Consider the following 26,109-nt stretch of genomic DNA (forward strand, 5'->3'; position numbering starts at 1 on the left):
TATTTCCTCTCAGGAACATCTTGTCCACATTATAAGCTCTCTATATCAAGACCAAATATCCTGTATTTCTTCTCACATCATCTTCCTTTTTCAGCTGCTGTTTCCCTCTCATCACATTTATTATCTGGACTTGTTCTTTTACCATATCCTCCCTTTCCCAGCTGCAAACCAGAGCACATTATCTTTCTGCTTTCTACAATGCCCAAGAGGCAATCATGAATTTAGCTATGTCCTATATCTTCCTAAAATTCTTTCAGATTATCTAAGTAATCATTCTCACATTTCATTTGTTTACAATCTATTTTTCTTTTCAGTCTGTACACTACTAGGGATACAATTTAAGGCTATTAGTAAATAATACTTTTGGTGAGGGCAGGACATATTTGCAAAGGTAAAATACAAAATATGAGTTTGTTTCTTTTCAGAGCTGAAAAATAATTTACATCCTCTGAGATACCTTCTTCATGAGCCCATTTCATTCCATCTAAAGGAAGCCAGAGGCTGGTTAAATCTTCCTCTGAGAGTTGCATGATAGCAGCTGTAAGGCTGTTTTTTTGTATTGATAACTGCTTCAGATTCACTCTCCACTGCTCCTCATTTTTTCTCTACCTTTTGGAATTTAGCAGAGAGCCCTCTAAGCACTGAGTATCAACAACACTGGAACTTCAGCTTGTATTTCCTGGCAAGCATCTGCAGCCAGTTTACCTCATCTTGATGGTGATGCTGAGGTGTCTGAGGTGTCAGAGCAGTTCTCTCCTGGGCTGTGGGGAGGGCAGGGTTTCCATTTCAGCACTCACATTTCTGCTGTGCTGCACAGGGCTGTGTGAAACTCATTATGAAATGAAAAAGCTCTCATTGTGTTTCACCCATATGAGTTTCTAAAAGGACTATGAACCTGTTACACAGGCAGCTGGTTCTAAATGAAACAAAAGTTTCTGAACTAACAAAGGAGCTAATTAACAAAACCCCCAGACTTCTGAGCTCAGATCAAGTGTTGTTGCAAATGAAAAATTTATACATAGATAAAACATAGAGGCTCAAGAAATTAACTATGATATTATTAATATCCAATTTAACTATGGATAAGGTGCTAAGCAGGAATGATCATGGTGTAATTCAGTTTGGCAGTCTTGGGCTCTGGGTAAACTGGGGTAGCTAAGACTACAAAAATCTGTGAAAGGACTTGAAAGAGACTTAAAGCTCTCCAGAATAATGGCACACACATTACAACATAGGACAATGAATAATAGACAGAATAATTTATGCAACAATACTATAAAGTGTCCTTTTTGTTCAACGTGAACCATCTATTTAAATGCCAATAAGATACAAATTCATAATTTATAAAAAAGAGGAAAGAAGAAGCAGAGGATGTGCAAATTTCCTGTATTTCTATCTGCTGAATTGCAAGGCAAGGGACTGGATGCAAGATGAGAGGAGAAGGTTTGAGTCTTCATTAATGTTTTCATTTATTTTTAACCAACTCTGTTCACCTGACTTCTTAACTCGTTAAACAAATGAACAAAAAACTCACATTATGTTTTATTACTAAGGTTAATTAGCTTTCCACAGTTGAGGATCACTGATTGTAACAACCAACTAATCAGAATGGTTTGTTTTGTTTCATAACAGAAGATGGATTGCATGGTGATCAAAGCCAGAGGCCAGATAAATCAGTGAAGCAAAATTCCCAACTCTCACTCCCCATACATATTAAAGAACATTTTCCTAGATATTATCATAATAAAGATGACGGTAGCAGTTCCAATAACAAAAATAAGCAGACTCTATTGTTTCATACTAATATTAGTAAGCAAAAAAAAAATAAATTGAAAGGCTCAGAATTTTTGCCAGTGGAAGGAGAAAAAACAAAGGGGGAAATAGAAGAAAAAAACTGACAAAATTGCAAGAGAATCTGAAGTCATAATGCTGCAATCTGCATTAGTGACAGACTGAATGTTAATTCTGAACAAAATATGTTAAATTTGAATGTGAACAACGTTAATAAAAAGTTTGTGAAGATTTATTTACAGTAATGACATAACTTCAGTACTTGAAATATGTTCAGCAAGACCTCTACAAAACTATTCTTTTCTAGTAGAGATGCTTCTTGAAAAAATTACAGATTATTGATTCAGTCTGGGTCAGAACTGTGGCTATAGTAGAAAACTCTTCTAATCAAAATCAAAATTGTTGTGACCATTCTTCTGTGACCCCCTTAAAAATATTGGCTTCACAACAGTTTAGGTTTGAAGGACAAAAAAAAAAAAAGAATACAGTGAAAATAATTGAGATTTCAATGAAATGCACAGCCTGTTTTCAGCCCTTGGATGTATCTTCCTTTTTTTGAAAATTAACACAGTTTTGAAATTTGACACAGTTGTAGAAGATCCTCTAGGTACAAAATCGTTCTTTATTTTAAAACTGCATGACATTGTATAGGAGAATGTTCATTCAGGGTGTGAGATAACATAAAGCCTCACTAAGGGACAAAATAATTTATTTTCAAAGTGAAGATCTAGACAGGAGAACAGCACAGAGACTGTCAGAGAATGTTTATATCATGACAAGTTTTGCTGCTAAAGTAAAATGTAAGCAAAACATTGCAGTAATTAGAGTAATCACATCACTAAGTGTTCACGAGATTTGTGAGCTTTTTCTCTTCCTGAATCCTGAAGGTGTAGTAGCAAGTTCTCAGAACACTGAAGCATCTGTTTTCCATGGAAAAGTATGCAGAGAGATAATGATAGAAATTCTGTTCTTCATATCTACAGAACAAAAAGGTATGTTGAGGGCTATTGGGAAAGCCTACTTTGCAATAATATTACTTATTACAGATGCTGTCCCAGGAAATGGAAAAGAAAGGAGACCAGGGATGTTTTTTAGCAGTTGGCATTCATCAGAAACCAGTGAAGACCCAGGCAAAGGAGTTCATCTTTCAGCAATCATAATACACTGTGTTTAATAGCTATCATTTTAGAAATAAAATATGAAAGCAACAATGCTGGATCACTTCCAAATAATGAAAGGATAAAAAAATATCACTCAACACTTTTCCAGGAGCAAATTCATACTCTGTCTCCAGTGATAATAATGAAATAATGCCATGGTCTAGTTGAGGTGTTAGGGCAGGGTTGGACTCGATGATCTTGAAGGTCTCTTCCAACCCAGTGATTCTGTGTGATTCTGTGTGAAAGATAATTTTTTATTTTCTCTAGGTGCAAATGATAATACTTGAGTCAATTGGAGCAGTCTGTATGCTACTGACTCTCTTCACAAGCTTAACATAAAATAAATTTGTCATTCCATGAAGATGGGAGGTGATGACAGCACCATCCTGATTTGACTGACTTCTCAAAGGTGTCCTGGAAAGCCATGAGAGTGGATTTTATTTCCAACAGCAGTAGACACTCAGTGCCAGCTGAGTGCCCTAACCATCAGGCTGCTGCGTGAATTTGGCATAATTCATGAAGAGATCAAATCTCTTCTCCAATTAACACCAAAGGAAAGGAATAAACCCTCCAGACTTTCAGGGGAAGAGAAGTCAATAATCACTGACCAGAAGATCCAGAAGACTACTCTACTTGAGTGACAAGGCTTGAAACTCTCTTTTTCACACTCTGCATTCAAGGTCTCTTTATCATCCTGCTCACATTTCTGAGGTGAGAGACTTTCTTGTCAAGAACTATTCTTTACATTGCTAGAAATGTTTTGTTGAATTGACAGGAAAACCATTTTGTCAGAAGACTCCAGAACACATCTACTCAATGCTTAAAGCTGAAAGCTTGTTTTCATTTTCAGCTTATTTCTATTTCCACTTTCTCAAAATGTTCCAATGTTAAAAAAAAAATCTCAGCAGGGAGTCGAGTGCAAACTGAGCAAAAGCTACACAGATAATTCTACATTAAGAGCTAATCCAAGAACAATAAAACCCCCATAGTTTAAGTACTTTATCTAATTGCAATATTTGATTTCATAGAGGTGGCAATTTTACACTGACTGCAGTGACTGCAGTGCAAGATTTTGTCTTTTTTAAATTTTTTTATTACTTTTTTTTAAACATTTTTTTTAAACCACTAATTGGAGCAAGAAATAACTCTATGGAGTGTGCCAGAAATTTTGTTTTTTCCAAATTGCATTTACTGAACATCCTGTATTTACTTGCAATGAATCTTTTAGGATTTCATTGTGAAAGTAGAGAACATAAATACAATAATTGATAACAAAATGAAAGCTTGATAATTCTCTCTAAACTAATTTGAAAACTTGTTAATCTTTCTGCCCCTGCTATTTCACAAAGATTTAATAACACAAATTTGTAGAAATGTTTCCTGATAATTATGCTCCATTAATGTAATGAAATTTATCATGATATATTTCCTATTTATTTTTATTCCTATTTTATTCTTATTTTAGACAGCTCTGTGCTGTAACTGGTTAAGCAGATTAGAATGAATATACAGATCAAAGACATCATAGAATAGTTTCAGTTGGAAGGGATTTTTAAAACATCATTGAGTACAACCCCCTGCAATGAGCAGGAATATTTTCCTCATGTCCATGATTTTTCTGCCCCACCTCTCAAGATGTAGAAGGTGCTCATGGGAATTAAATTATCATATATTAAAGGACTGCTTTAAACCTTGAGACAGGAGCAATAGTCTTTCAAAAGAGTGCTAAGTTATTAATCTTTGTGCCTAAAAGGTGAATGGCTCAGCATCACCTTCCTATCCATAATTTGGGAGTAGAATAGTGATACCTGAGCAAACTCATTTAAAGAAGCAAAATATTCTGGGTTATTTCTAATCATGTTTCGTACTGCCTCCATACAGGACTTTGAACAGACTGTACTTTGGTGGCTCATGTTGATAAATAATGTCATCTGTGGTTCATTGGCTGAAGTAATCAGATACAAAATGACTAAATTGAAAATCTGTAAGTAAAACTCTTGATAGGCTCTGGCAGATCACTAAGCAGGCAATAGCAATTTGTTAATGAAAAGAGAATGATTGAAATATTAAAGTAGCAGGAAGTAATAGATTAAAAGTTAATTTTGATATAACATTGATTATAACATGCACCAAGTAAGAAAATGATTGATGCAAGAAGCTCCTTTTTATTGTTTTAATGTGCTGTTTCTTTCAAAAGAGTGCCATTAGATGGAACTGCATGGCTCTGAAAGGGATCAAACACCAAAGCCTATCTTTTTCAGTTTAATATTTTAGCTGACAGTCATGTCTTTGTTGTTAATCTAGTTTGGAACTGGCAATACTCTGTGGAAATGTCTTCACAGTGTAAGTTTTTTGCAAGCTTTAACTCAAAAATGAAAGCTTGTTGATGAATTCCTTGGGGTGGTCTTAGATATGGTTTCATCATTTTTCCTAGTGAAGTTTTGTGCCTGAAATGAAGGATGTTGAAGGAGATGTGAAATTTAGCAGACCTCTGCTGGAAACCTCTCAGCTTTGGAGGAGCCAAAGCTTTCCCCCCAGCAGAGCCCTACACGTGGGTAGGAATTTGTGAATTCTCAAGGCAAGAGGGGTAGAACTGATCAGAATTTCAGCCTCTTGCTACTGGTGCCTCTCACTGCCAGGGAAAGGCTTTAGAAACAATAACTGGAAAAACAGTGCAAAGGTAAAATAAAGAACTGTTTTGCAAATAATAAAGATCAGTTTTTGATTGGTTTAAAAGCTGTTTGTTGAGTCTGCATCACACAAAAGACACGTGGCTGGAAAAAGCAGCAAACTGGCCAGCATCAAATGAAATGCAATATTTTTAAGGCCTAATTTGCAAATTTCTTATGAAGTATATTGTTTGTAATATTGACTGCAGTTGGAATATATAATGCCATTAACCAAAAGGCAGGTTTTAAATGCTGCATATGTAACATTTTTTCCAGTATAACAGGATGCTGGAAATTGAAGAAAAACTTTAATAAAATTCCTTTACTGTAAACATCAGTCCCAATCTTACAAAAGCAAGGCTTTTATTAGCACTAAAAAGACTTCCACTGAACACATTCATGTCCTGAGGCTTCTACAGCAAAAGCCAGCAATAAATTTAGAATCTCCAGTAAACAGATTATTGTATAAACACAGAATAATTTTTGGTGCATTGGAGGTCATTTGTGAACATTAAATAGTAATTTATGACTGACTGTATTACTCAACAGATTTAAGATAGGGATAAAAAGCAAAAATACAGGCACATATTAAATATCACCACAAATTTGCTTCCAGCAATTCTCTGGTCAAGATTTTTATAAAAAATACAAAGAAGGTGAGTCAGGAAATAAACCTTAACTTAGTGGGTTGTGGTAAACCTGAAAATACTGCAGATTCCATGTTGTGTGAGGATAAATGTTGTCATAGAAAAGTCAGACAAACTGCTGAAGCAAAAATACACTCATGTGACCACCAGGGCCAGTGGTCAAATGTAGAGCTGTGGAACTGCCCTCTGTATCCAACATCCTCTTGTACCAACATGTTTCTATTTTAATTGTAGTGATGGTGATCTAGGAAGATTGATTGAAAAAGCATTGAAAATCCAAGAATTGTGAGGCTATTCCATATGCAAAGCCTAACAGCTTCTTAGAGAATGAGGATTCAGAGGCAGTGAATCCATCCCAATTTTATTCATTTGTTCACTATTCATTTGTTGGCAAATCTCATGACATTTGCCAAGCAGATGACATTTATACCAATTACTGTTTTCATTTCTTGTTCACTTTAAAGTGAGCAAGAGGACCTTTACAAACAACGAGGAAGCCAACATTCCTTATGCCATCAACAGCTCCCAATCCAAGCCAGGAACACACAAATGCCATGGAGGAGGTGACTGAACTTTTAACTCTGCCTCCTTCCAGATACCCAGAGGGAAACAGGAACTCTTGGATGTTAACTTAGCTTTGGGTGGTGGCTCTTAAGAAGCTGGTAAAAGCTGTGTCAAGAGCTTTATATATGACCAATTCTACAGTCTCTAAAAGAACCCACTGAGACAGTAAAACCATTGAAGAACAAACATGATGTTGCCCTTATTTTACCTTTCATGTATTTAGGTTTTCCTGCTGGCTTGTGTTTCCCATGAATCTGCTGCACAAACTTACATTCACACATTAACTTTCAGAAATGCATTTTCCATCATTATACATTAGCATACATATTAGTCAGAGCTCAAAGCTCTAAACACTGCATTTTATATATAGTTTATATATAATGCTGAACTGGGAATGACACTTATTTCAAACTTTTCCCCTCACCCTCTTTTTGTTATCATGTTAATAAAAAAATGTTTTACATTATAGGGAAAAGTAATTAGTGTGTGTTTCTATTAAGGATGAATCAAATACAGAATGTCATGCAGGAGTGCTCAAAGCAGCAAATTCCACATGTATTTACAATATATATCAATTTAGAGATCACAAAGCGTCAAAGCCAGAACTGTTCTCCAGAAAGCTCAGGTGAAAGCCCACCTGGAATAAGGACTGCCAAGCTGCCAGGGCTGAGGGAAGAATCATCAAAGGTTTAAAGCAGGCATGGATAGAACAGCCATTTAAAAAAGGGAATTAATTTAAAATATAAGGATTAAAATCTTAACATCTTTTTTGATGACTCAGAGTCACTGCAAAACCAAAGATCTAAAAAGAGTTTAAACAGCAAGAAGACAAAATGATAATTTTCGGTTTCTTTCTATACTGATCTCAGTAGCCAAACCAAATGATCTCTGCTGCAAAGGAAAACTGAAACAGGCAAGAGGAAATTCTTTTTAAGAGAGCTTAATTTATAAGAAAAGACTATGAACGTTTTCCAAATCTAGCAAAACCACAGAAGGACATTATTTCAAAATAAATACTGAGAAACCATTTAGGAAAACACAAAGTTTTAGCTGGATTTGAATAACCTTAGGCCAGATATTAGGAGGTTTCCAGCAAGAAAGGTTTAGATGTTCAGGATTCATCCAAATAGTGTACAGGAGGCAAAAAACCTTATTATCTTTAAGACAGAACTTGATAGGCTTATGAAAAAGTTTATTTTATACTTTTGCAGAGGGATTAGACTTAATGATCCAAGAAGTCACTTCTAGTCCATTTTTATGTACTGCTAAAAGTGTACAACTAGAAATATTAAGAGCAGGAATATTACAAAGAGGTATTCAACCCATTCAGAAATAGTATCTTTAAATGCAAAAACTATTTATAAATGTTAATTAAAGTGTGGAAAAAAGGTAGTTATTTTCTCATTCTGTTCAATATCAAAACGTTCTGATGATAGCAGAGGTACCCAGAAGTATTCAGGTGGTTTCAATGAGTGCTCTGAAAGTGGTCTAAAAGGAGCAATGCAGCAGATTGTCTCAATGCCCATTGTGTTTGCTTTGAGCTTGCAGCAGCCTCAGGGTACAGCAGAGCAGGGTGAGACACGGCAGGGTAAAATCCCATGACCTCAGTAGTGAGATGTTCACCCAGCCTGGTGCTTGGTGGCTGTGAGGAAAACACCCTAAATCCCTGCTGAGCAAGAACAAGTTCATGTACTGGCATGGCCAGTGCAGACAGGGATGAGGACACACTAAATATCTGTTATTAAAAGATCTGTGCATTACCATATATTTCAAAAATTGCACCCATTTTAGTTAAAAGCAATCCAGGAAGAGCCCATCACCTTGCACTTCTCTAATGAGGGCTAAAGCTGACGGAGCATGAACCAGTTCTGTGGAGAGACAAGCAGAGTGGCTAACTGGCCTTGGGATGCAGAAAGTCCAGGCTATTGGTGACAACCTTGTGCAATTCCCATGGGAGATGTCTGTGCTCTGCCTGACCATGGTTTTTCACTTGTACATTTTTCTGTGGAAGTTTGGAAATTCATGGAAAAAGCAAAATGCATGGTGTAAAATTTGGGGCTCTTTTTGCTTTGAGTCAGTAATCCAATCTCAATTCAGCTTTAAAGATGACTGCAGTACTTAAAGTCAAGGAAGGATCTTTTGTAAGTTTGTGAATTGTTCAGGGTCTTTTACCTCTGAGTTTTCAAATACACCAAAGTTAAAAACATACCTACAGCTTGGGAAAACAGCCTAAAAGGAACATGAATTCTCATCTGTTGAGAGGACAGACCATAACCAGCTTCCTCCAGAAAGGAATCAACTGGAGGATTTTTGTGCAGAAACCCTTGGCAGCAAGTAGGTCACTGAAGGCTCGGAACTGAATGAGCTCATATCATTGTGTCAGATGAAAGCCAGTCCCTCCACAGCCTCTCCACATGGTCTCTTCAGTTAAAAGCAATTTAATGTAGGAAGAGCTGAAACTGAGAAATGGACCGCTTTGAGAGGGAGACCTACACTTTGCAAATGATCCTGTTCAGTAGAGTAATATCTGCTTTTAAAACCAGTGAGTGCTGTTCTAATATTCAAGCATCCTTGGACCGAATCCTGGGCAGTTACTGATGGAGACTGTCTTGGAGGAAAAGCTATTAACCTTTGGGAGTTCATGCTTAGATCATAATTTTCATAATCAAAATTTTAGCAATAACTGTAATGGGGAATAAAGGATAGTGCCAGACTCTTATGCTGTTCTTTCTTAATAATCAGTGGTTCCCTTGAGCACTTACAGATTGATGGCACATCACACCATGTGCTGCCTTATTAAAAGGCAACTTGGACTCCACAGCAAAACATTCCTTACTTCCATCTATCTGTTACTTGCCTGTTGCAAAATCTGAAGCTCTTGTGCTGTAGCAGAGGTACCTTTGTTGTCAGGAAATCTGGAGATGAAATACTTTTAAAAGCTTTCAAGTTTTCTCCAAGGACTTGCACACACCCCTTGCACATCACATTATCTACTGCACCTGGCTGTGACCTCAAAATCTCTCCTTGATTTTCCTGCTTCTCATTTCTCTTTCTGGACAAACAGCATGAACCACAGTTAAACTGTGCAATGTACCATGAGGGACTGGATATTAGTAAGAATAACAGTCTTTACAGAGTAATGCACTAGAGTTAACAACTTCCAAAAAAATACAAAGACAAACATTTACTCAATCCTGTTCATGTCTAGAACTTGCATTCACTGAGGATTAAAGTAACTCTTCATGATTCTATCAGAGCTAACCTTGGGAATAATAAACCTAAATTCTGGCAATTTCTCCAGTAGAATAGCTTTGTTTGAAAGAAACTTAATGCAATCTGTCTGGTCTTTTGATTGTGTGTTTAATCAAGTATTTCAATGCTCTTTCTTCTGAAGCAAAAATGTATGCCAGCAGATTAATCAATACTCAGCACTAGAGGTGGATAAAAAGTTTTTCATAAAAACATTATTTTTCTTTTGTTTTTCCCCCCACCCAGGAAAAGTCAGATTTAGAGACTTCAAATCAGTTTGCAGTTATGTGTAAATATTGTTGTATTGTTACTTGGGAAAAAATCCAACCTATTTGAAATGGCTTTCTTTTATAATAAAACAATGGTCAAAAGATTTTCTTTTGACTCTAAACCGTGCAGTTTTCTTCCCTTAATTCTGAAAACATTAATCAGCAAAATTCATTTGATGCTCATAAATAAATCTGCAGTAAAAATTAACTCATAACTGTGAATTCATCACAGAATTTACCAAGATCACCAGAGATGTGAAAATAATTGTATTTATGAGGTTTAGGTTGGCTATCAGGAAAAGTTTGGGCACTGGAACAGGCTCCCTAGGGAAGTGGTCACAGCATCAAGCCTGACAGAGTTAAAGGAGTCTTTGGACAATTCTCTCAGGCACATGATGGGATTCTTGGGGTGTCCTGTGCAGGTCTGGGAACAAGACTCAATGCTTGTGATGCATCCCTTCCAACTCAGCATATTCTGTGATTCATCTAAGTACCCTTTGGGCTATGCTTTTTTTTCCCCTCAACTGTACATAATATACAAATGAACAACAATTATTTTCTGAATCAGCTTTAAAAGGAACAAGAGAAAAGAGCTTTGAACACAGCAAGGTTAACTGGGGAACCAGCTGATGGTGTTAGTTGATGCAAAGATAATTAATCATCGCCCAAGCTTGGTTCTCCTATGGATTTCTCGCCTACTCAGGCTTTGATAAACATTACCACATAAATCAGGCAGAATTAAATGAGCTTAGGACCAAGCCCTCCATGACATCAGTCATGGCACTGGGAATGTGGGAGTCAGGTTTTCAGCACAGGAAGCTGTAACCCCCAGAGGAACCCCTGGTGTTAAATCAACCCCTCATCAGCATTTAGCAGTGAAGCAAACAAGAGAAAATACTGGCAGGCACAAGTCAGAGAGAACAGCAAAACAACAGGGTTGGGTTTATAGGCCCTATTTTAGCACCTTTTAAAAAAGGTGATTGTTGATGTAATCATAGACATTGAGGAATAGCACTGTTTCAAATCCTTGCTTATGTGCACAACTTTTCAGTAAATCCCTAAAAGTACATTTGCTGTGGTCAGAGATTTTTCTGTAATGCTCCCAGCAGTTCTCCAAAGCAGGTGGGTCACTGATGTCCTGGCAGTGATTGCTTTGCCTCCCCCTTTTGGATACAATTTAAAGCACTCGCTGAAAAACCAGATCAATGCTACAAAAATGCTCTATTTCACTTATGGGGATATTTTACTTGACTTGTTTTGAGCAGGGTCCTTCCTGACCAGAAATGGTGTATCAGCTGCAAGATTTGCAAAGAAAGAGAGGGAGATTTGTCTGCTCCTTGAGGAGAAGTGTAGTTGCCAACACTGCCATGCTGGTCAGACTGAGGTTTTGATGTGTAATTTAGAAGAACAGATGTTTTATCTGGGAACTTGTCCAGACCTTAAAAAAACAAACAAGTGAGAAACTCAGTAGCAGACTCTTTTGTCAGCAGCATTATCCTTAAAAGTACTGAAGAAATAGTGAGTAAACAGCTGGATTTCTAAGACACAGCAGAGAAGACGTGTGATTATCTTTGTGACTTACATGGCAGTGATGAACTAATTGGTCATTGCTGGTCAAATGGACTGAACAAAGCTGTAAAGCCAGGACATGTTAATATGCCCATTATTTTCATATCAATCCTCTCTTATTCTGTTATTTTGAGACGAGCCCAAGAGTGATATCTTTCCTTCCCATCAGCTGCAGTGTCAGCACCAGCAGAGACAAATGGCTTAAAGTATTATGGGACTGAGAATGCATGAGACAACTTTGAGAGATATTAACTACTGCATTTCATGCAAATCTGAACTAATAAAGACTTTCTGTCATAGATGTCCAAATTGAAAGGGGTTTTAATCCACCCAAAAGATTTCATAAGACTCTATCATTAGTACAAGGACTATTAAGCATATAAGAAGGTATCTCCAAATTTATCTTTTTCACACTTCTTAAATCACAACTCAGTCTTGCCTTTTCTATAAATGAACTGTCCAATTTGTACTGTAAACACCTTAGAGGATGTGCTGACAAAACTCAGTTATCTGTCTGAAATACCTCTCTGACATCTTATCTTCTGCCTTAACTTCTGAACTACTAACAGCTTACTAGAAAAATTAGTTGGCTAATGCCCATGGAGAAAGACAAAAAAATTAATAAACTACCCAGTGGTTTTCCCTTGTTATTGGCTGGGTTCTCCCACAGTTCTGTTTGTGATAGGCCCTTCAAGATAATACATACAAATAAAACACAAACAATTAACATGGCTAAATATACCAACAGGAATCCAAATGATGCTGTTTTACAAAGTTCCCTTTGGGCTATGCCCTTTTCCCTGAATTGTACATAATAATCAAATGGAAACCAATTATTTTCAGAATCAGTATGAAAAGGAACAAGAGAATGGAGAAAAATCTATGAACACAGCCAGGTTAATTGGGGAACCAGCTGATTGTATCAGTAGATCTAAAAGGCAGAGGGCTGGAATTTGATGATCTTTAAGGTCCCTTCCAACCCAAACCATTCCATGATTCAACAACAGGGCACCTCACAAGGTGACTGTGGAGGGGAGGAGGAGCAGAGAAGGAAGAGATTGCAGATGTTGAACAGGAGAGGCCAGACTGCCCCTGGGGCAGGGTCTGAGCAGCTTAAATAACACATTTCCATGCAACTCCATTTTCTACACTGCTACTAAGCTCCTGCAGTGGTTTAAAAAACAGGCATTCCAGCAGAAAGGAAATGAAATAGGAATAGCATCGTACTGGCACTGGTGATTTCAGAGTTTGCAACACACTATGGCTGGAAAATCTCAGCTCTCCAGCCAGCCAGGCACACAGACCAGCACAGCTGTGTCTGGGAGGCTCAGCAATAACAAAGGTGTTGCTCTCCACTACTTTTTGCTGAGCCTACATACTGTGTAAAGCCACTGCAGCAAGTTGATAATGATGCATGAAATGGAAAATCCTCCTGAGCACACCCAAAAGCACCGTGGATGTGTGAAACAATCATAACAGCACCGTGTTATTTGGTAATTGTTACTACATGTGCCCACACTAATATATTCAGATTTTTGCTGGTTTTAAATAGGTGCAACTCCACCCCTTTTAATGTGTTTACTCCTGATTAATACAGCATTTAATATGCCTGGAGCTCAGGCACAGAAAAAACAGAATGCTGTGGGACTAAAGATGAAAACCTTCAGGGGGTATACTCCACTGATTCAAATCAACAGAATTTGCCCTGGTTACTTCCCTCCTTGACCCATCTACCCTCTGAGGCCAGGGTAGCAGGGTACCTGGAGAATAAACCACTAATAAAACAGTGTGGGGTTATATGTGCCACTGTCACACATCAGCAGTAGTTCTTTCAGCATTGCAAAACTAGCTGGAAATTGGAGAATTTTCAAAGTTTTCAGTACTTTTCAATTCATCTCCATAGTCGCAGTGTTACTCAAAGCTTTGCTGAAACAGCTGCAGGCAGTGGAGAAATCATAGAGAGATCACATGAAATGCAGCCTGGTTTCTGCAAAGAAAAGATATTCAGTTCTTCTGCACTGTTCTTCTGAACTTTTTGACTACTTTGGAGACATTAAATACTGGAAATAGCTCAGAAAGCATTTGGCTCAACATCTATGTCTGTATATCATAAGGACTGCTGTATAATGCAAGGATTTAAACCAGGTTTCAATCCATCCTAACTAGAAACTACAAGCTACATAATGCCATAAATATCATTAGAATGTAAGCACTACACATAGCAGACTCCTAACTTCCTTCCATGGATCACTCCATACTGAAAACCAGATATTGAACACACTGTGCACGTTACACCATTAACTTCGTATTATTAATCAAAGACAAATTTTTCTTACAGGATTAGCTTCCTCAACCAGGTGACAGTGAGTTAAGATGAGAGGTTATCCATGGGAACCAGATCATCCTGAATTTGGTTTGGCTAAAACAGTTGTTAAACTACAATATTGGCTGACAACAACATTTGGGGACCTGAGCTGCGTTACAGGCAATTTTTTTCTTCTGTACTAAACAGAGAGAGAAACTGAAGAGCAGTCCCCAGATTTATCACTCAAACATAATGAAAGCAAGACAATGTATTTTCCTTAAAGTGCAGACCAAGCATTTAGAGTTGCTCATTACAGCAGTACACAATTTATTCTGTTACAGATCTGTTGGCAAGTGGAGGGGCTGATTCCTCCAGTTTAATTCTGGGTCTTGACTCATGCTCTGGAGATACTCAACTCTAGTTTCTCTACTGGTTCTACTACTTCTCCTTCCAAAATAGGATGAAGTTAGGTTTTTTTCCTCAACATTTGTTTATAATTTTCTCAATTCTTAGTTGTAACATATCTCAACCCATGATCAATAGGCTTCCCTTCTTTTATTTGTAGCTCCTCTCTATAAAGTTCTGTGGTCTAATTTGAACATCCTGGCCTTGTAACATATTAGCTAGTTCATTTGCTCTTAATTCAGTCATTCAGCAATCTGACCTGGAGATTTCTCTAGTTAAGTGACTTCTCAAGGAGCTGCTCTATAAAATTTCACCAACACTTTTCAGCTCTTTAGCAAACATAGGCAGAGGTTTTATATATTTATATATTTTGAATCTTTAATAATCTCCTGTTAATTACTTCTAATTAAGTTACTTGAACTGTAGATATTTCTGGCACAATGTTTTCATATTTAATGTTTTCAGTTTTTAAAATATGCATAATTACTGCTCTCTGGGGGGAGAAAATCCCTCCCAGAACTGGCAAAGAATTCTGCAATCCACACCACAGGATGCAGCATGTTCTGGGTCATCTTTTTTAAACAGCCTCAGTTATAAATATAAAACTTCTGTTTGTCTCTTTTTTTTTTGTTTTTTTTAAACATAAATGAAACTTTAAAGGAATATTGTAAAATTAAGCGGATTTTAATATGAATTTTGCAGTTTTCTCATTTTACTTCTCCTCCCACACTGGATGTCAGTGACAGACACAAAAGCCTGAAGCAAGGGAGCGTTTCCTCACCTGTGCACCAGCTGCTTGCGGCTCACGCAGATCGCGGTCTCGTAGTCGTGGGTGACACACACTTTGTGTGGGCTGCACTTCACCTTCAGGCAGGGATCTTTGGATGGATCAAGGGCTATAAAAAATCAAACGTATTAAAAAAAGAAAGTGAGAAATGCAAGCAGAGCTCTTGGCAGGCACAGGACAGGTTAGAATGAACACTCCCACATGTGAGTAAACAAATACTTTGAAGTTCTATCACACTGTTTATTTCACAGAAAAAGCTATGTTTGGATAAAATGTACTCAATAACAAAATGACCAGTATTTTAGAAGCTAACTATTAACTGATATAATGCAGAATGCGAATAAATTTAACTTCACAGATGCTGTAAAACAGGAATTTTAGATATTATTTTTAATTTTTACAGCTAAGCATCCACTGTATATAAAATGCTTGAGTAGAAAAGAAGTAATAACAACAAAATAATCCTGGCTTTTATACAACAACCTGCACCACCAGCAGTGTTGTCAGAGCTGGGACTAGACAGCACGATGAGTTGCCATTCCAGAGTGAATATGTCCAGGCTCTTGTCCCATTTGAAAGGTATCTGTCTAAATTCATTCTTCTACAAAAGAAGGTTTCTAAAAATCAGCAATAAAACATTTTCTGCCAAGATGAATTACAAGTATTCAAAATATAGTTACGTGAACACAACAGTAGAGAAGTCTCTGCCATACCAGTGACACAGAGAAATTTCACTTGTTTGAGAAGTGATTTTTACAGAAGCTCTTTTTGGATATTCTGTTGCTATGGATTTAACTTCCTGTTCCTCTTCAGTGTCTTTAAATCCCATTTTTACTCTCTCATCCCTCCTCACGTCTTGGTCCATTCTTGGAAATGGACAACTCTTGATTTACTTTTGGGGATGGTATAAAGCTCTTACTTTATGATAACCACTTCCCATTTCTACTGAATAATCAGAGAAACTTTCAAAGGAGACCATTTGAAGTAGAAGTTGTTTCAGTTTGCTCTGCACCAGATTTTTCTGAGAGCAAATATATTTCCAACAAGCAGAGGATTCGTCTGTTTTCCTCCGGGTCTGAAGAGCTGCAGCTGTTCTGTGCTAGGTTAAACAGCCACAGCTACAAGCTCCTGCCACATTAACACCCATTACACATTTGTGATGGGCAATTAAGTTTCACTAGTGCATATGTATTTACTGCAATGCCTTTGGTGCAAGACGGGGAAATCGTAAAAACAAAGCAAAAGTGTTAAAAGCTTTTTCTTTTAAACCATTAAAACTGATAGAAGAGGTGAAGTGAACAAGGCAGGAGAAAAGACCATCTGTTTCCTATGCCATAAACAATAAGGCAGCAACATTCACGTGTTGCCATTAGGAAAATACACAGGCAGTGTTTGAGGGGCCAGTGTCTGTCCCATTGGAAAGACCAAGGGCTGTCAAGGCTCTTCAGGAATGTTTTGCTGTTGCCTTTTGGTGTCTTTTTTAAGCCAGACAGATGAGAAGTATCCGATTCCCTGCCCTTTACATTCCCAGAACACAAACAGTGAGAGACATTTTCTTAATCCTCTTACTTCACTCTCACTGGAGACTGAGTTAAGGACTGAGGCAGATCTTTGACAGGGATTTCAATGGCAAGCCACAGTTTCCTGAGCTGGCTGTCTACCTGGATATTCTTAAACTGCAAACCAGTGAAACACCCTCCTTCTGCAAAGCCTTTAATGACTGAGCACCACTTGGAGTGTGCAGGGTCACCACATCATCGTTTCAGAGGCTGAGGTAATTCAAAGGTCACATCCACACACAAATTTAATGACCAGAACTTCTGCTCTCTTGCAGCTGGCCTTGCTCTGTTGCTGGAGCCCATGCACATTGTTTTCTATTGCTGGTGACACATCCTTGATGCAAAATGCTGCATCAACAAAAATCCCTGTGCAAACTGGCTGGCAGCCCAGGGCTCAGAGCTGCCAGGAGCACTGGGCTGCTGGTGAGAACAGCCTGGCCTTGTGCTCAGTGTTCTATCAGCCAAAACCTGAGGAGTGGGGATGTAGGTTTAGCCTGGAAAGTCAATACTACTTTGGCATGAATAAGGAGAAAAATTTAAGCCCACATGGTCTATGTGACATCATGCACAGCTACAATACTTAGCATTTTTTCACAGTAAAATTTACTCTTAATTGGTGAATCCATTTCAGGAACTATTTAGGTCTTCTAAGGCAATAAAAATACATGCAGCTCTGAAATAGCATCACACTACACATTTCTGGTAAAAATAAGATGACTTTCAAATATTTTTCAGCTTAAAATTTTTTTATCCAGAAAGAAAAAACACTGTTGAATAATCATCAGGAAGGAAAGCAATGGGAAAAGATGTGGTTGGAAATCCTAGCCACCATTTCCTTACAAATCAGGTCTCAACTTTCTATGCCTCAACTTGCTTCTAAAATCTGAGAACAATAATAATGTTGACAAAAATAAATAAAGCAACTGATGTATTGGGTGAATTACTCTGGGATACAGTGTCAAAGTGTTGCTGAAATCCAAATAGACAACATCCACAGCCTTTCCTGCACCCACCAGGCAGGTCACCTGCTCATAAAAGGAGACCAGGTTGGTCAAACATGACCTACCCCTCCCAAACCCACGCTGGCTGGGTCTGATCCCCTGGCCATCCTGCACATGCTGCATGATGACACTCAGTATAAACAGCTCCATTACCTCACCAGGTACTGAGGTCAGGCTGACTGGCCTATAATCACCAGGATCCTCCTTCCCACCCTTTTTGTGAATGGGTGTCACTTTGTCCAGCTTCCTGTCATCTGGAACCTCACCAGTGAGCCAGGACTGTTGGTAAATGATGGAGAGTGGCTTTGCAAGCTGATCTGCCAGCTCCCTCATCACTCTGGGATGGATCTCATCCAGTCCCATAGATTTATGAACATCCAAGCAGCTCAGCAGTTCTCTGGCTGCCTTCTCCTGGATAGCAGGGGGACCATTCTGCTCCTTGACACCATCCACCAACCCAGGAGGACAGCTGTCCTCAGGACAAGCAATCTTCCCACTAAAGACTGAGGCAAAGAAGGCATGAGACACTTCCACCTTCTCCTCATCTGCAGTTACTGAGGTTCTCTCTCATCCAATAAGGAACAATGGCTGGTCGTACCCTTCCTTATTACTATTAATATATTTGTAAAAACATTTTTTATAATCCTTCACAAAAGTTGCCAAATTAAGTTCAAACTGAGCTTTGGCCTCCTTAATTTTTTTTTCCTACATGCCTTAGCAACCCCCTTAAATACTTCCTCCTTCCAAAGATGATACATCCTTTTTTTATTACTAAATTCCTTCAAAACCTCATTGCCCATCCAGGCTGGATGTTTGCCTCATCGACTTGTCTTTCTGCACACAGGGACAGTCTGTTCCTGTGCCCTCAAGATCTCTGTTTTGAAGCACACCCACCTTTCATGAACTCCTTTGTTTTTAAGGGCTGCTTCCCAAACAACTCACTGAATAAGTCTCCTAAATAGGCCAAAATCTGCCCTCTGGAAGTCCAAAGTAAAAGTCTTACTGATGTTCCTCCCGATTTCACCAAATATTGAGAACTCTATAATTTCATGATCACTATTCCCCAAACAGCCTCCAACCACCACATCTCCCACCAGCCCATCTCTATTTACAAACAACAGGTCTAACATGGTCCCTCCCCTGCTGGGCTCACCCACCAGCTGTGACAAAAAGTTGTCTTCCACACACTCTAGGAAGTTCCTGGACTGCCTCTTTTCTGCTGTATTAAGTTCCCAGCAGACATCTGGGAGGTTAAAGTCACCTACAAGAACAAGGGCTGGTGATCCTGAAACATTCCCCAGCTGCTTATAGAATACGTTGTCCATGTCTTCTTCCTGGTTGGGTGGACAATAACAAACTGCCAGCAGGATGTCAGTCTTGTTGGCTTTCCCCTTAATTCTTACCCATAAGTATTCATCTTCATCATTAGTTTCAATACCCCTGTCATCAAAAACCTCCCTAATATAAAGGGCCAGTGGTGGAACACCTCATGAAAACCCTTAAATGTAACACATAATAGAAGCATCATTTATTATTCATTATGAACAGTCCTTACATGCTGTTCAAAACAGCAGTTTATTAAATACAAGCCAAACTGAACTTTGTCAGAAGACAGCAAAAACCCCATGATATGGATTTTTATTTCTTGAGATTTTTTTCCCACTTATGCAGAATGCATGATCCATATGAACATAAAAGCTCAAAGTAGGGATTTATATGTCTGCAAAGTTCTTCAACACGTTAAATACATTTGGAAGGTTGTTCTACTGCTAAGCAACACAAGCCCTAAGGAGAGCTTGTAATAAGAAACAATTTCTGAAATATGCTAATCAAAGATCATGCTTTGTTAGTCAGATTTCTACATGACTGGGAGCAGATGCTCATCACTGGAAGAAGAACACACCCTTGGGACTAAGATGAAACATAACAACCACATTTATCATTACAGTTCTTTTTGTCCTAAAGCAATGAGTATGAACTCTTTGGAAATGAAGAGCTAAAAGTACAAATAAATAAATAAAGTGAGAAGAAGATGTTACTTTATCAGCTTGAAGGAAAACTACAGCCATAGTAGTTTTTAGCCATTCTCTGTGTCAGGGAGTCTGCACACAGCTCTGGCTGCACAGTAATAACAAAAATACCTAAGCTCAGCTTTGGGATGTGAACATATTTCCACTTTTTGTTTAGGCTGAGTCTGAAGGTGAAACTGATATGATTAATTACTTTAGAGTGGCTGAGCATGCATTCAATATTTATGTAGGGAGATATGTGCCCAGCCAGTGCTGGAATTAAATGTTTCACTTGGACAAAAATTCTTTGATGAAAACCCACTTCATCCTCCCTGTCATTTTCTGAAGCCAGGCTCCATGGTTTCCTGTTCTGAGCATTTCCCATGGATACTGGGTCTCCAAGGGAAGGATCCATCCCAGAAGGCAGCTGACCTAAATATAGTACTGGACATCTCAGTATAATAATTTTCCAAAGATTTTTATCTTGGAAAAATTTAGGAAATTAGAAAAGTACCATCTTGTCTCATGAATCTCACTTTTCCTCACTTCACACCCAGAGGTTTCTGCTGCTGACAGTTGCTTTCTGGGAAGCTGTCCTGGTACTCAGAACTGAGAAGTCTCTGAATTAACAGTGCAAGGGGAGAAGTAAGTAGAGGTGCAGAATTCTTGTCCTTTAGCATTTTTTTCCCCCCCCCTAGCTTTTTATTATGCAGGTGAACCTAAGTTCTCTCTTAAAACTATAAATCTTCTATGGTAATCTCAGTGAGAGACCAAAATAATTGGTAGGTGGTAAGCACAGGGACTGAAGGATTGCATCAGCCTCCTAAAAACCTCCTGATGATATGGTGACATTGTTTTCCAATACCAAAAGGTCTACAAACACCAGCTGCATCCCAAATCTCTTTCTGTCCCAGCTCCACGCAGCAGACCAGAGAACTTTCCCTTATGGGAAAACACTTTCCCTCTCTCCTTGCACCATTCACCAGAGCTGTGGATTTGCAATATAAATCAGTATTGGACAAAGACCTACCAACAGTGTTTGAGATACTTTTCTATTACATTTCATGTTTTTATTTATTACCACAATAAAAAAAAAGACTTATGACTTGCAGGAAGATCTTAGTTTAGTCAATGCAGTACAGGGGGAAGTTGCTCTGTGAGGATGTAGCACCATATGTTGTACCAGTGGGTCACCGTGTTAATCACAACAGAGCGAATTTGCTTTTCACACATTTGACTTTAAAAGGGTGATAACAAATAAATACTTTCAGTGTCTCACAGCAATGGATGTGTAATCCTGCAGAAACTGTACAACTAGTTCACAACAAGATTTATGAGCTTGATTCTGTTTTTATGACCATTCCTTAGGGGGAAGAGAGTATTTTCAAAATGTAGCTGTTTAGTGGAACTGAAATGAACTGCACAATCAAAAATAAACGGTGTTATGTAAATACTGGGGGGTTTGTTTTTAAAATTGCCTGCCAATAAGTACTATGATCACTCAATGACAAAATACTGCTGCATAATGCAATGTCAAGAGCAGCTGCTTTTATGCAGCTTTTGGAAAGGTTTCTATATAAGAAAAGAACATCTGCTGGGAGAGGATGATGAAATGGAAAACGAGACCTGCTGTCTTCAATGCAAAGATCCTACTGTGTATTTTAATACAAAAGAGATTGATAATAAAACTAAGTCATTCAATTAAATGATGCATGACATTGTATGTGTGCATTTCTATATTATTATGCATTACTTGATTCCAGCTATACTCCACAAGCAGGCAGGAGAAGGAAAGCACAGTTCCTGGCTGTAGAGGCCAGGAAATGGGCAGGGAAGGGAAAGGCAGGAATGGGAAAGCTGTGGTCTGGACAGAAGGCTCTGACTCTTCCTTCCCACTCAGCATGAAGCTCAAATGGCATCTAATGTCAGCCTTCAGATCCAGGAGGGAAGGTTTCAAACCAGCATCATGTGTCCACTTCCAGCAGAGTGACAGCCAAAGAGAAAGTCAAGGAGGCAGAGTAGTGCCTAGGTGGAATTTTACTCTGTGCTTCCATGAAAACCATCACAGAGCAAATGTGAAGGAGCCATTAAGCCAGCTGAAGCATGTTAATAAAAATTCCTACAAGCTGCTCTTGGTTTTTGCTAGGGAAAGGACATGTTTTCAACACATGCTGGCTAAGACCAGCTTTAGCTTTAACATTCTGGTTATTTGAAGTATACCACAGCCTTCCCATCAGAGTTAAAGCTTCATCAGCTTTATGATGAATTAATGCTATTTTTTCTAAGGTGAACATGGGAATATATATTAACTTAAAGAGCACTTCTCTGTGAAGGCATGGTAAGTTTCCAGTGCTCTATGGTAAACCTGAACCAATCCATGTGCTGGAGTTAGAGTGTCACTGGGGCTCCACCCAAGTACAATGGGACTACTCCATCCCCCTCGAATGGCCAAGATGTCCCAGGAAGCCCTTGATGGAATTCCAGGCTTTAACAGCCATTCAGAAGAGTTTGTTCTTTGTTGGAACTGAGTGTAACATTTATTCTCAGAGTTGACATTGTTAATAATTCTGGTCTTACAAAGGGTTATTTAACAACACATTATAGGACCCACCCACCATATAAATGTAAATAACACCAATGGTTTTATTCTGCTTCTGCAAATCTTGGCATAAATCATTCAGCTTCATTAGGGAGAAAATTTGCGTTAGCCCATCCCCAAGTTTAGGAGAGAACATGTCCTCCAACCACCAGCTCTGATATTTAAGTCTCTCTCTCTCTCTCTCCCCTCAGAGCAGTTTGGATACAGAAATCAATTCAGCTGAAAATTAATTACCAAGTGTTTCAAACATGTATGTGAATTATTTTCAATAAATGGAATTTCCCAAGGCACTTAGGCAATAACATCTCGAACTGTCAGCATTTGCTCCATCCCTGTGTAGTATTTTTGTACAGCTTTGTTTTGGAGCACTCTAACATCTGAGTGGCTGAAGATGCTGATACACTGCACAGAAACATCTAGTTTAATTTTTATAGGCACTTTAAAAATCGCTCTTTATAACTGACATATAATTGCTTTTGACATTGCTGAGGGCCATCCAAGGCAGAAAATGCTTCAAAGGACTCTGCAGATTTCCTTTCTGAAGCATAGGATAAGAACCCTTGGTATTTAAATTAAATTTTTTTGACGAATATACAGAAATCCAATGCAGTAAAAAAAACAAAAAAACCAAACAAAAACCCCAAAAAACCCCAAAAAACCACAAAGAAAAGAGAAATAGAACAGGACTGGAAGTTAGGCAATGTGCTTCCACTGGTGAGTGTGGTAAGTCCAGGTGCCCTTGTAACAAACAGCCCTCCTGTCCTCAAGGCAAAGGTTTCCCCAGTGTGTGAGAATGGCTCACTCCCATCAGTGCACACAGATCCTGCAGCAGCACCACAATGCTCCCCTCAGCTCCAAGCAATTCCACTTTGGGATGATTTGTGCTTGCACCTGTCATCCCTGAGGATGTGTTTCTGCATATCCTAGTGAGCTGAAGGCAAAACAGACTTACAAAAGGCCCCTGACAGAAAGGTATCAGTCAGATGTAGCATTCAATTATTAATTCCAGGAAGTAGTGGGGTATAAAAATCACCCATTCTCTGGGACTCAGAGGGCTTTGGCATGTGTTTAATGACAGCAGCCCTACAGCTTCTGGTTTTGAGCCCCCAAAACCCCCAGATGGTCCAGCCTGACTTCCTGGGATGGAAGTGAGAGCTTCAAAACACTGCTGTAATCTTTAGTTGGTGGAACAGGAGGAAATGCTGAAACCTCTGTGTGTGCCTTGCAGGGAGGACCCAGCTCTGCAGGATGTGCTGTAAGAGATCCTCAGGACAGGAGCAGAGCTAAATGTGACTTTTTCCTTGCACTGCTCAGGTCTGCCTCCCTCACCACCCGTGGGAGGACACAGTCTCTGGTCCCAGGCACAAGCTAGAAAGGTTTAATAATGTCAAAGCCATACAAAAGACTCTACATAATAATAAATAAATGAAAAAGGAGAAAATGTATTTAATTTAGATTTATGAATGCTTGGACTTAAAAATCCCATGGTAAGTTTGAAATGCTGGATATTATTTTTCCTGTGAACAGAAGTAGATTTTTTCTGCTTTCTGTTAATTGGACTGAATTATAATTTATGTAGTGAGATTTCATTTAATACAAATTATTTTATTCCAAGGCCAATGAAAACAAACTAGGTTATACCTTATTCAGAAAATCATATTTAAAATTATTCATGCATAATTAAAGATATACCATTCCCACTTCAGGTTAATACAAACATATATTTTAATGCATTCTGAGAGAAGTTGCATTGTATGTTGTGAAACATCTCTCTAATACTTCCAAAGCTGTTGGAATTTATTACTTCAACTGAAGTAGTAACATAATGGGTAAAAATTTTCTGTGATTCAGTTCAGATAGCTAACTCATAACTGAACCATTTTCCAACTTTGATTAAAAGCTATAATGAAGTTTAGTACTGTGAACTATGACTAGAAAAAAAAAATGAAACAATGTAGAACTCCTCTGTATTTTTCACAGAGGAAAATATTTAACCAGTCAAATTTTATTATTCAATAATTTTTTGTCATTAAATCTCATTTCAAAACATGAAAAACATGCATATATTTTAATGCTTATTTTTAGAGGTAATGTAGAAGAAAAAGTGCATCACTTTTAATACTGATTCCATCAGCAAATAGTAAAAAATAAGGACCAAACTGGTTTTACAAATCAGTATTTCAGTATGCATAATTACAACTCTTTTCTAACACAGCACTGTAGAGAGCTAAGCAAGCAATAAAAATTCTGGGTATGAATTCTCTGAAAGGCTGACGAGGTTGCTCTATTTGTCGACAGACTGAATGTCAATGTTGTTACAGTTCCAGCAATTCCCAGCCAGGCTGCTGCCTATCTCCACATGCCTGTATTTAAACATGAAACGAGATAAGACATTCTGCCCTGGAAATAAGAAAAACTCTACTTTTTCCATTAAGTTTCTATGCCTATTTTCTAGGATAAATGAAACAGAACTTGGCTCCAAACATTATCAGCTATTGCACATAAAGTTTATAAGCCTGTCCCAGGGAGTGTTCAAGGCCAGGTTGGATAGGGCTTGGAGCAAGCTGGTGTAGAGGAAGTTGTCCCTGCACATGGCAGGGGATTGGAACTGGATGATCTCTTAGGTCCCTTACACCCCAAAATATTCTATGTTTCTGTGATTTTCTACTTAATGAATAAGCTAGAACACTGATAGCATTTTTTGAAACAGTATATCAGGGAAGAATTACCAATTTGCACTTTTTCTTCCTGTTCTTAGCACCTCAGTGCACAGGCAGTGTCTGTCCTAGTCACTGGGGCAGCAAGGAAAGGACACCCTTACTGCTGATAATGATCTTTACCCAGACTTACATTGTCTTCTTGTTCTATCACTGCCTTTTTTACCCCTTGGGATAAATGAGTTTGTCACTCTGTGCCTCGGTATCTTTCTTAGCATTTAAAATGGAGACAGCAAAATTCAGTGTCCAGAAATCAGCCTGGGACTCTTGGAAGGCATCACAGGACACAAGTGAAGAAGCCTGAGAATGACTTGTATGGGAATGACTTCAGAACAGCCAAACCCTGCAGAACTAAGAGCCATTTCATGTTCATTTATGGCAGCCTGATTGTCTCCATGGAAACGTGGGAAAAACACTTCATCTTCTCCATCAACAGAAGATTTGTTTCCATATTACATTAGTTTTAGTGTGCACTGAGCAAAACAAATACTAAAATAAAAGGCTCTTGAAAGAGTGATTTCATTATGAAAAGAGCAGTTTCAGTCCTAGCACGTGGAAGCACCTCCTGCCAAGGTGATACCGCTGTGGAAAACCTTGCAAGATGGGCAGTGTTCCATGGAACACCTCTGGATTAGGGATGAAATGGAAAAATCACAGATTTGTATGTTTACAGGTAAAGAATTTATTGTCAGAAGAAACCACTAGAATTATTAAGTTATAGGGATTTTAGCCATGAGACAGAATCAAAAATACCCTGAATGAATGAGTGCTGCTTCTGCTGCTGCTGCACGTGGCTTTTATTTAATCTA

General features: G+C 38.4%; 1 protein-coding gene across 2 annotated transcripts in view; it reads right to left on the reverse strand.

Annotated features, from left to right (window-relative positions):
• SPOCK1 (SPARC (osteonectin), cwcv and kazal like domains proteoglycan 1) overlaps positions 1-26,109 on the reverse strand; it is a 268,583-nt gene that overhangs the window by 98,720 nt on the left and 143,754 nt on the right. For both annotated transcript variants that reach the window (XM_015641869.3, XM_015641870.1), the window contains one exon: positions 15,410-15,524. In XM_015641869.3, the coding sequence (XP_015497355.1) occupies positions 15,410-15,524 (115 nt within the window). The remainder of the gene's footprint in view (positions 1-15,409; positions 15,525-26,109) is intronic.

This window comes from Parus major, chromosome 13 (assembly GCF_001522545.3).
Source record: "Parus major isolate Abel chromosome 13, Parus_major1.1, whole genome shotgun sequence".
In the NCBI taxonomy this organism is placed as follows: domain Eukaryota; kingdom Metazoa; phylum Chordata; class Aves; order Passeriformes; family Paridae; genus Parus; species Parus major.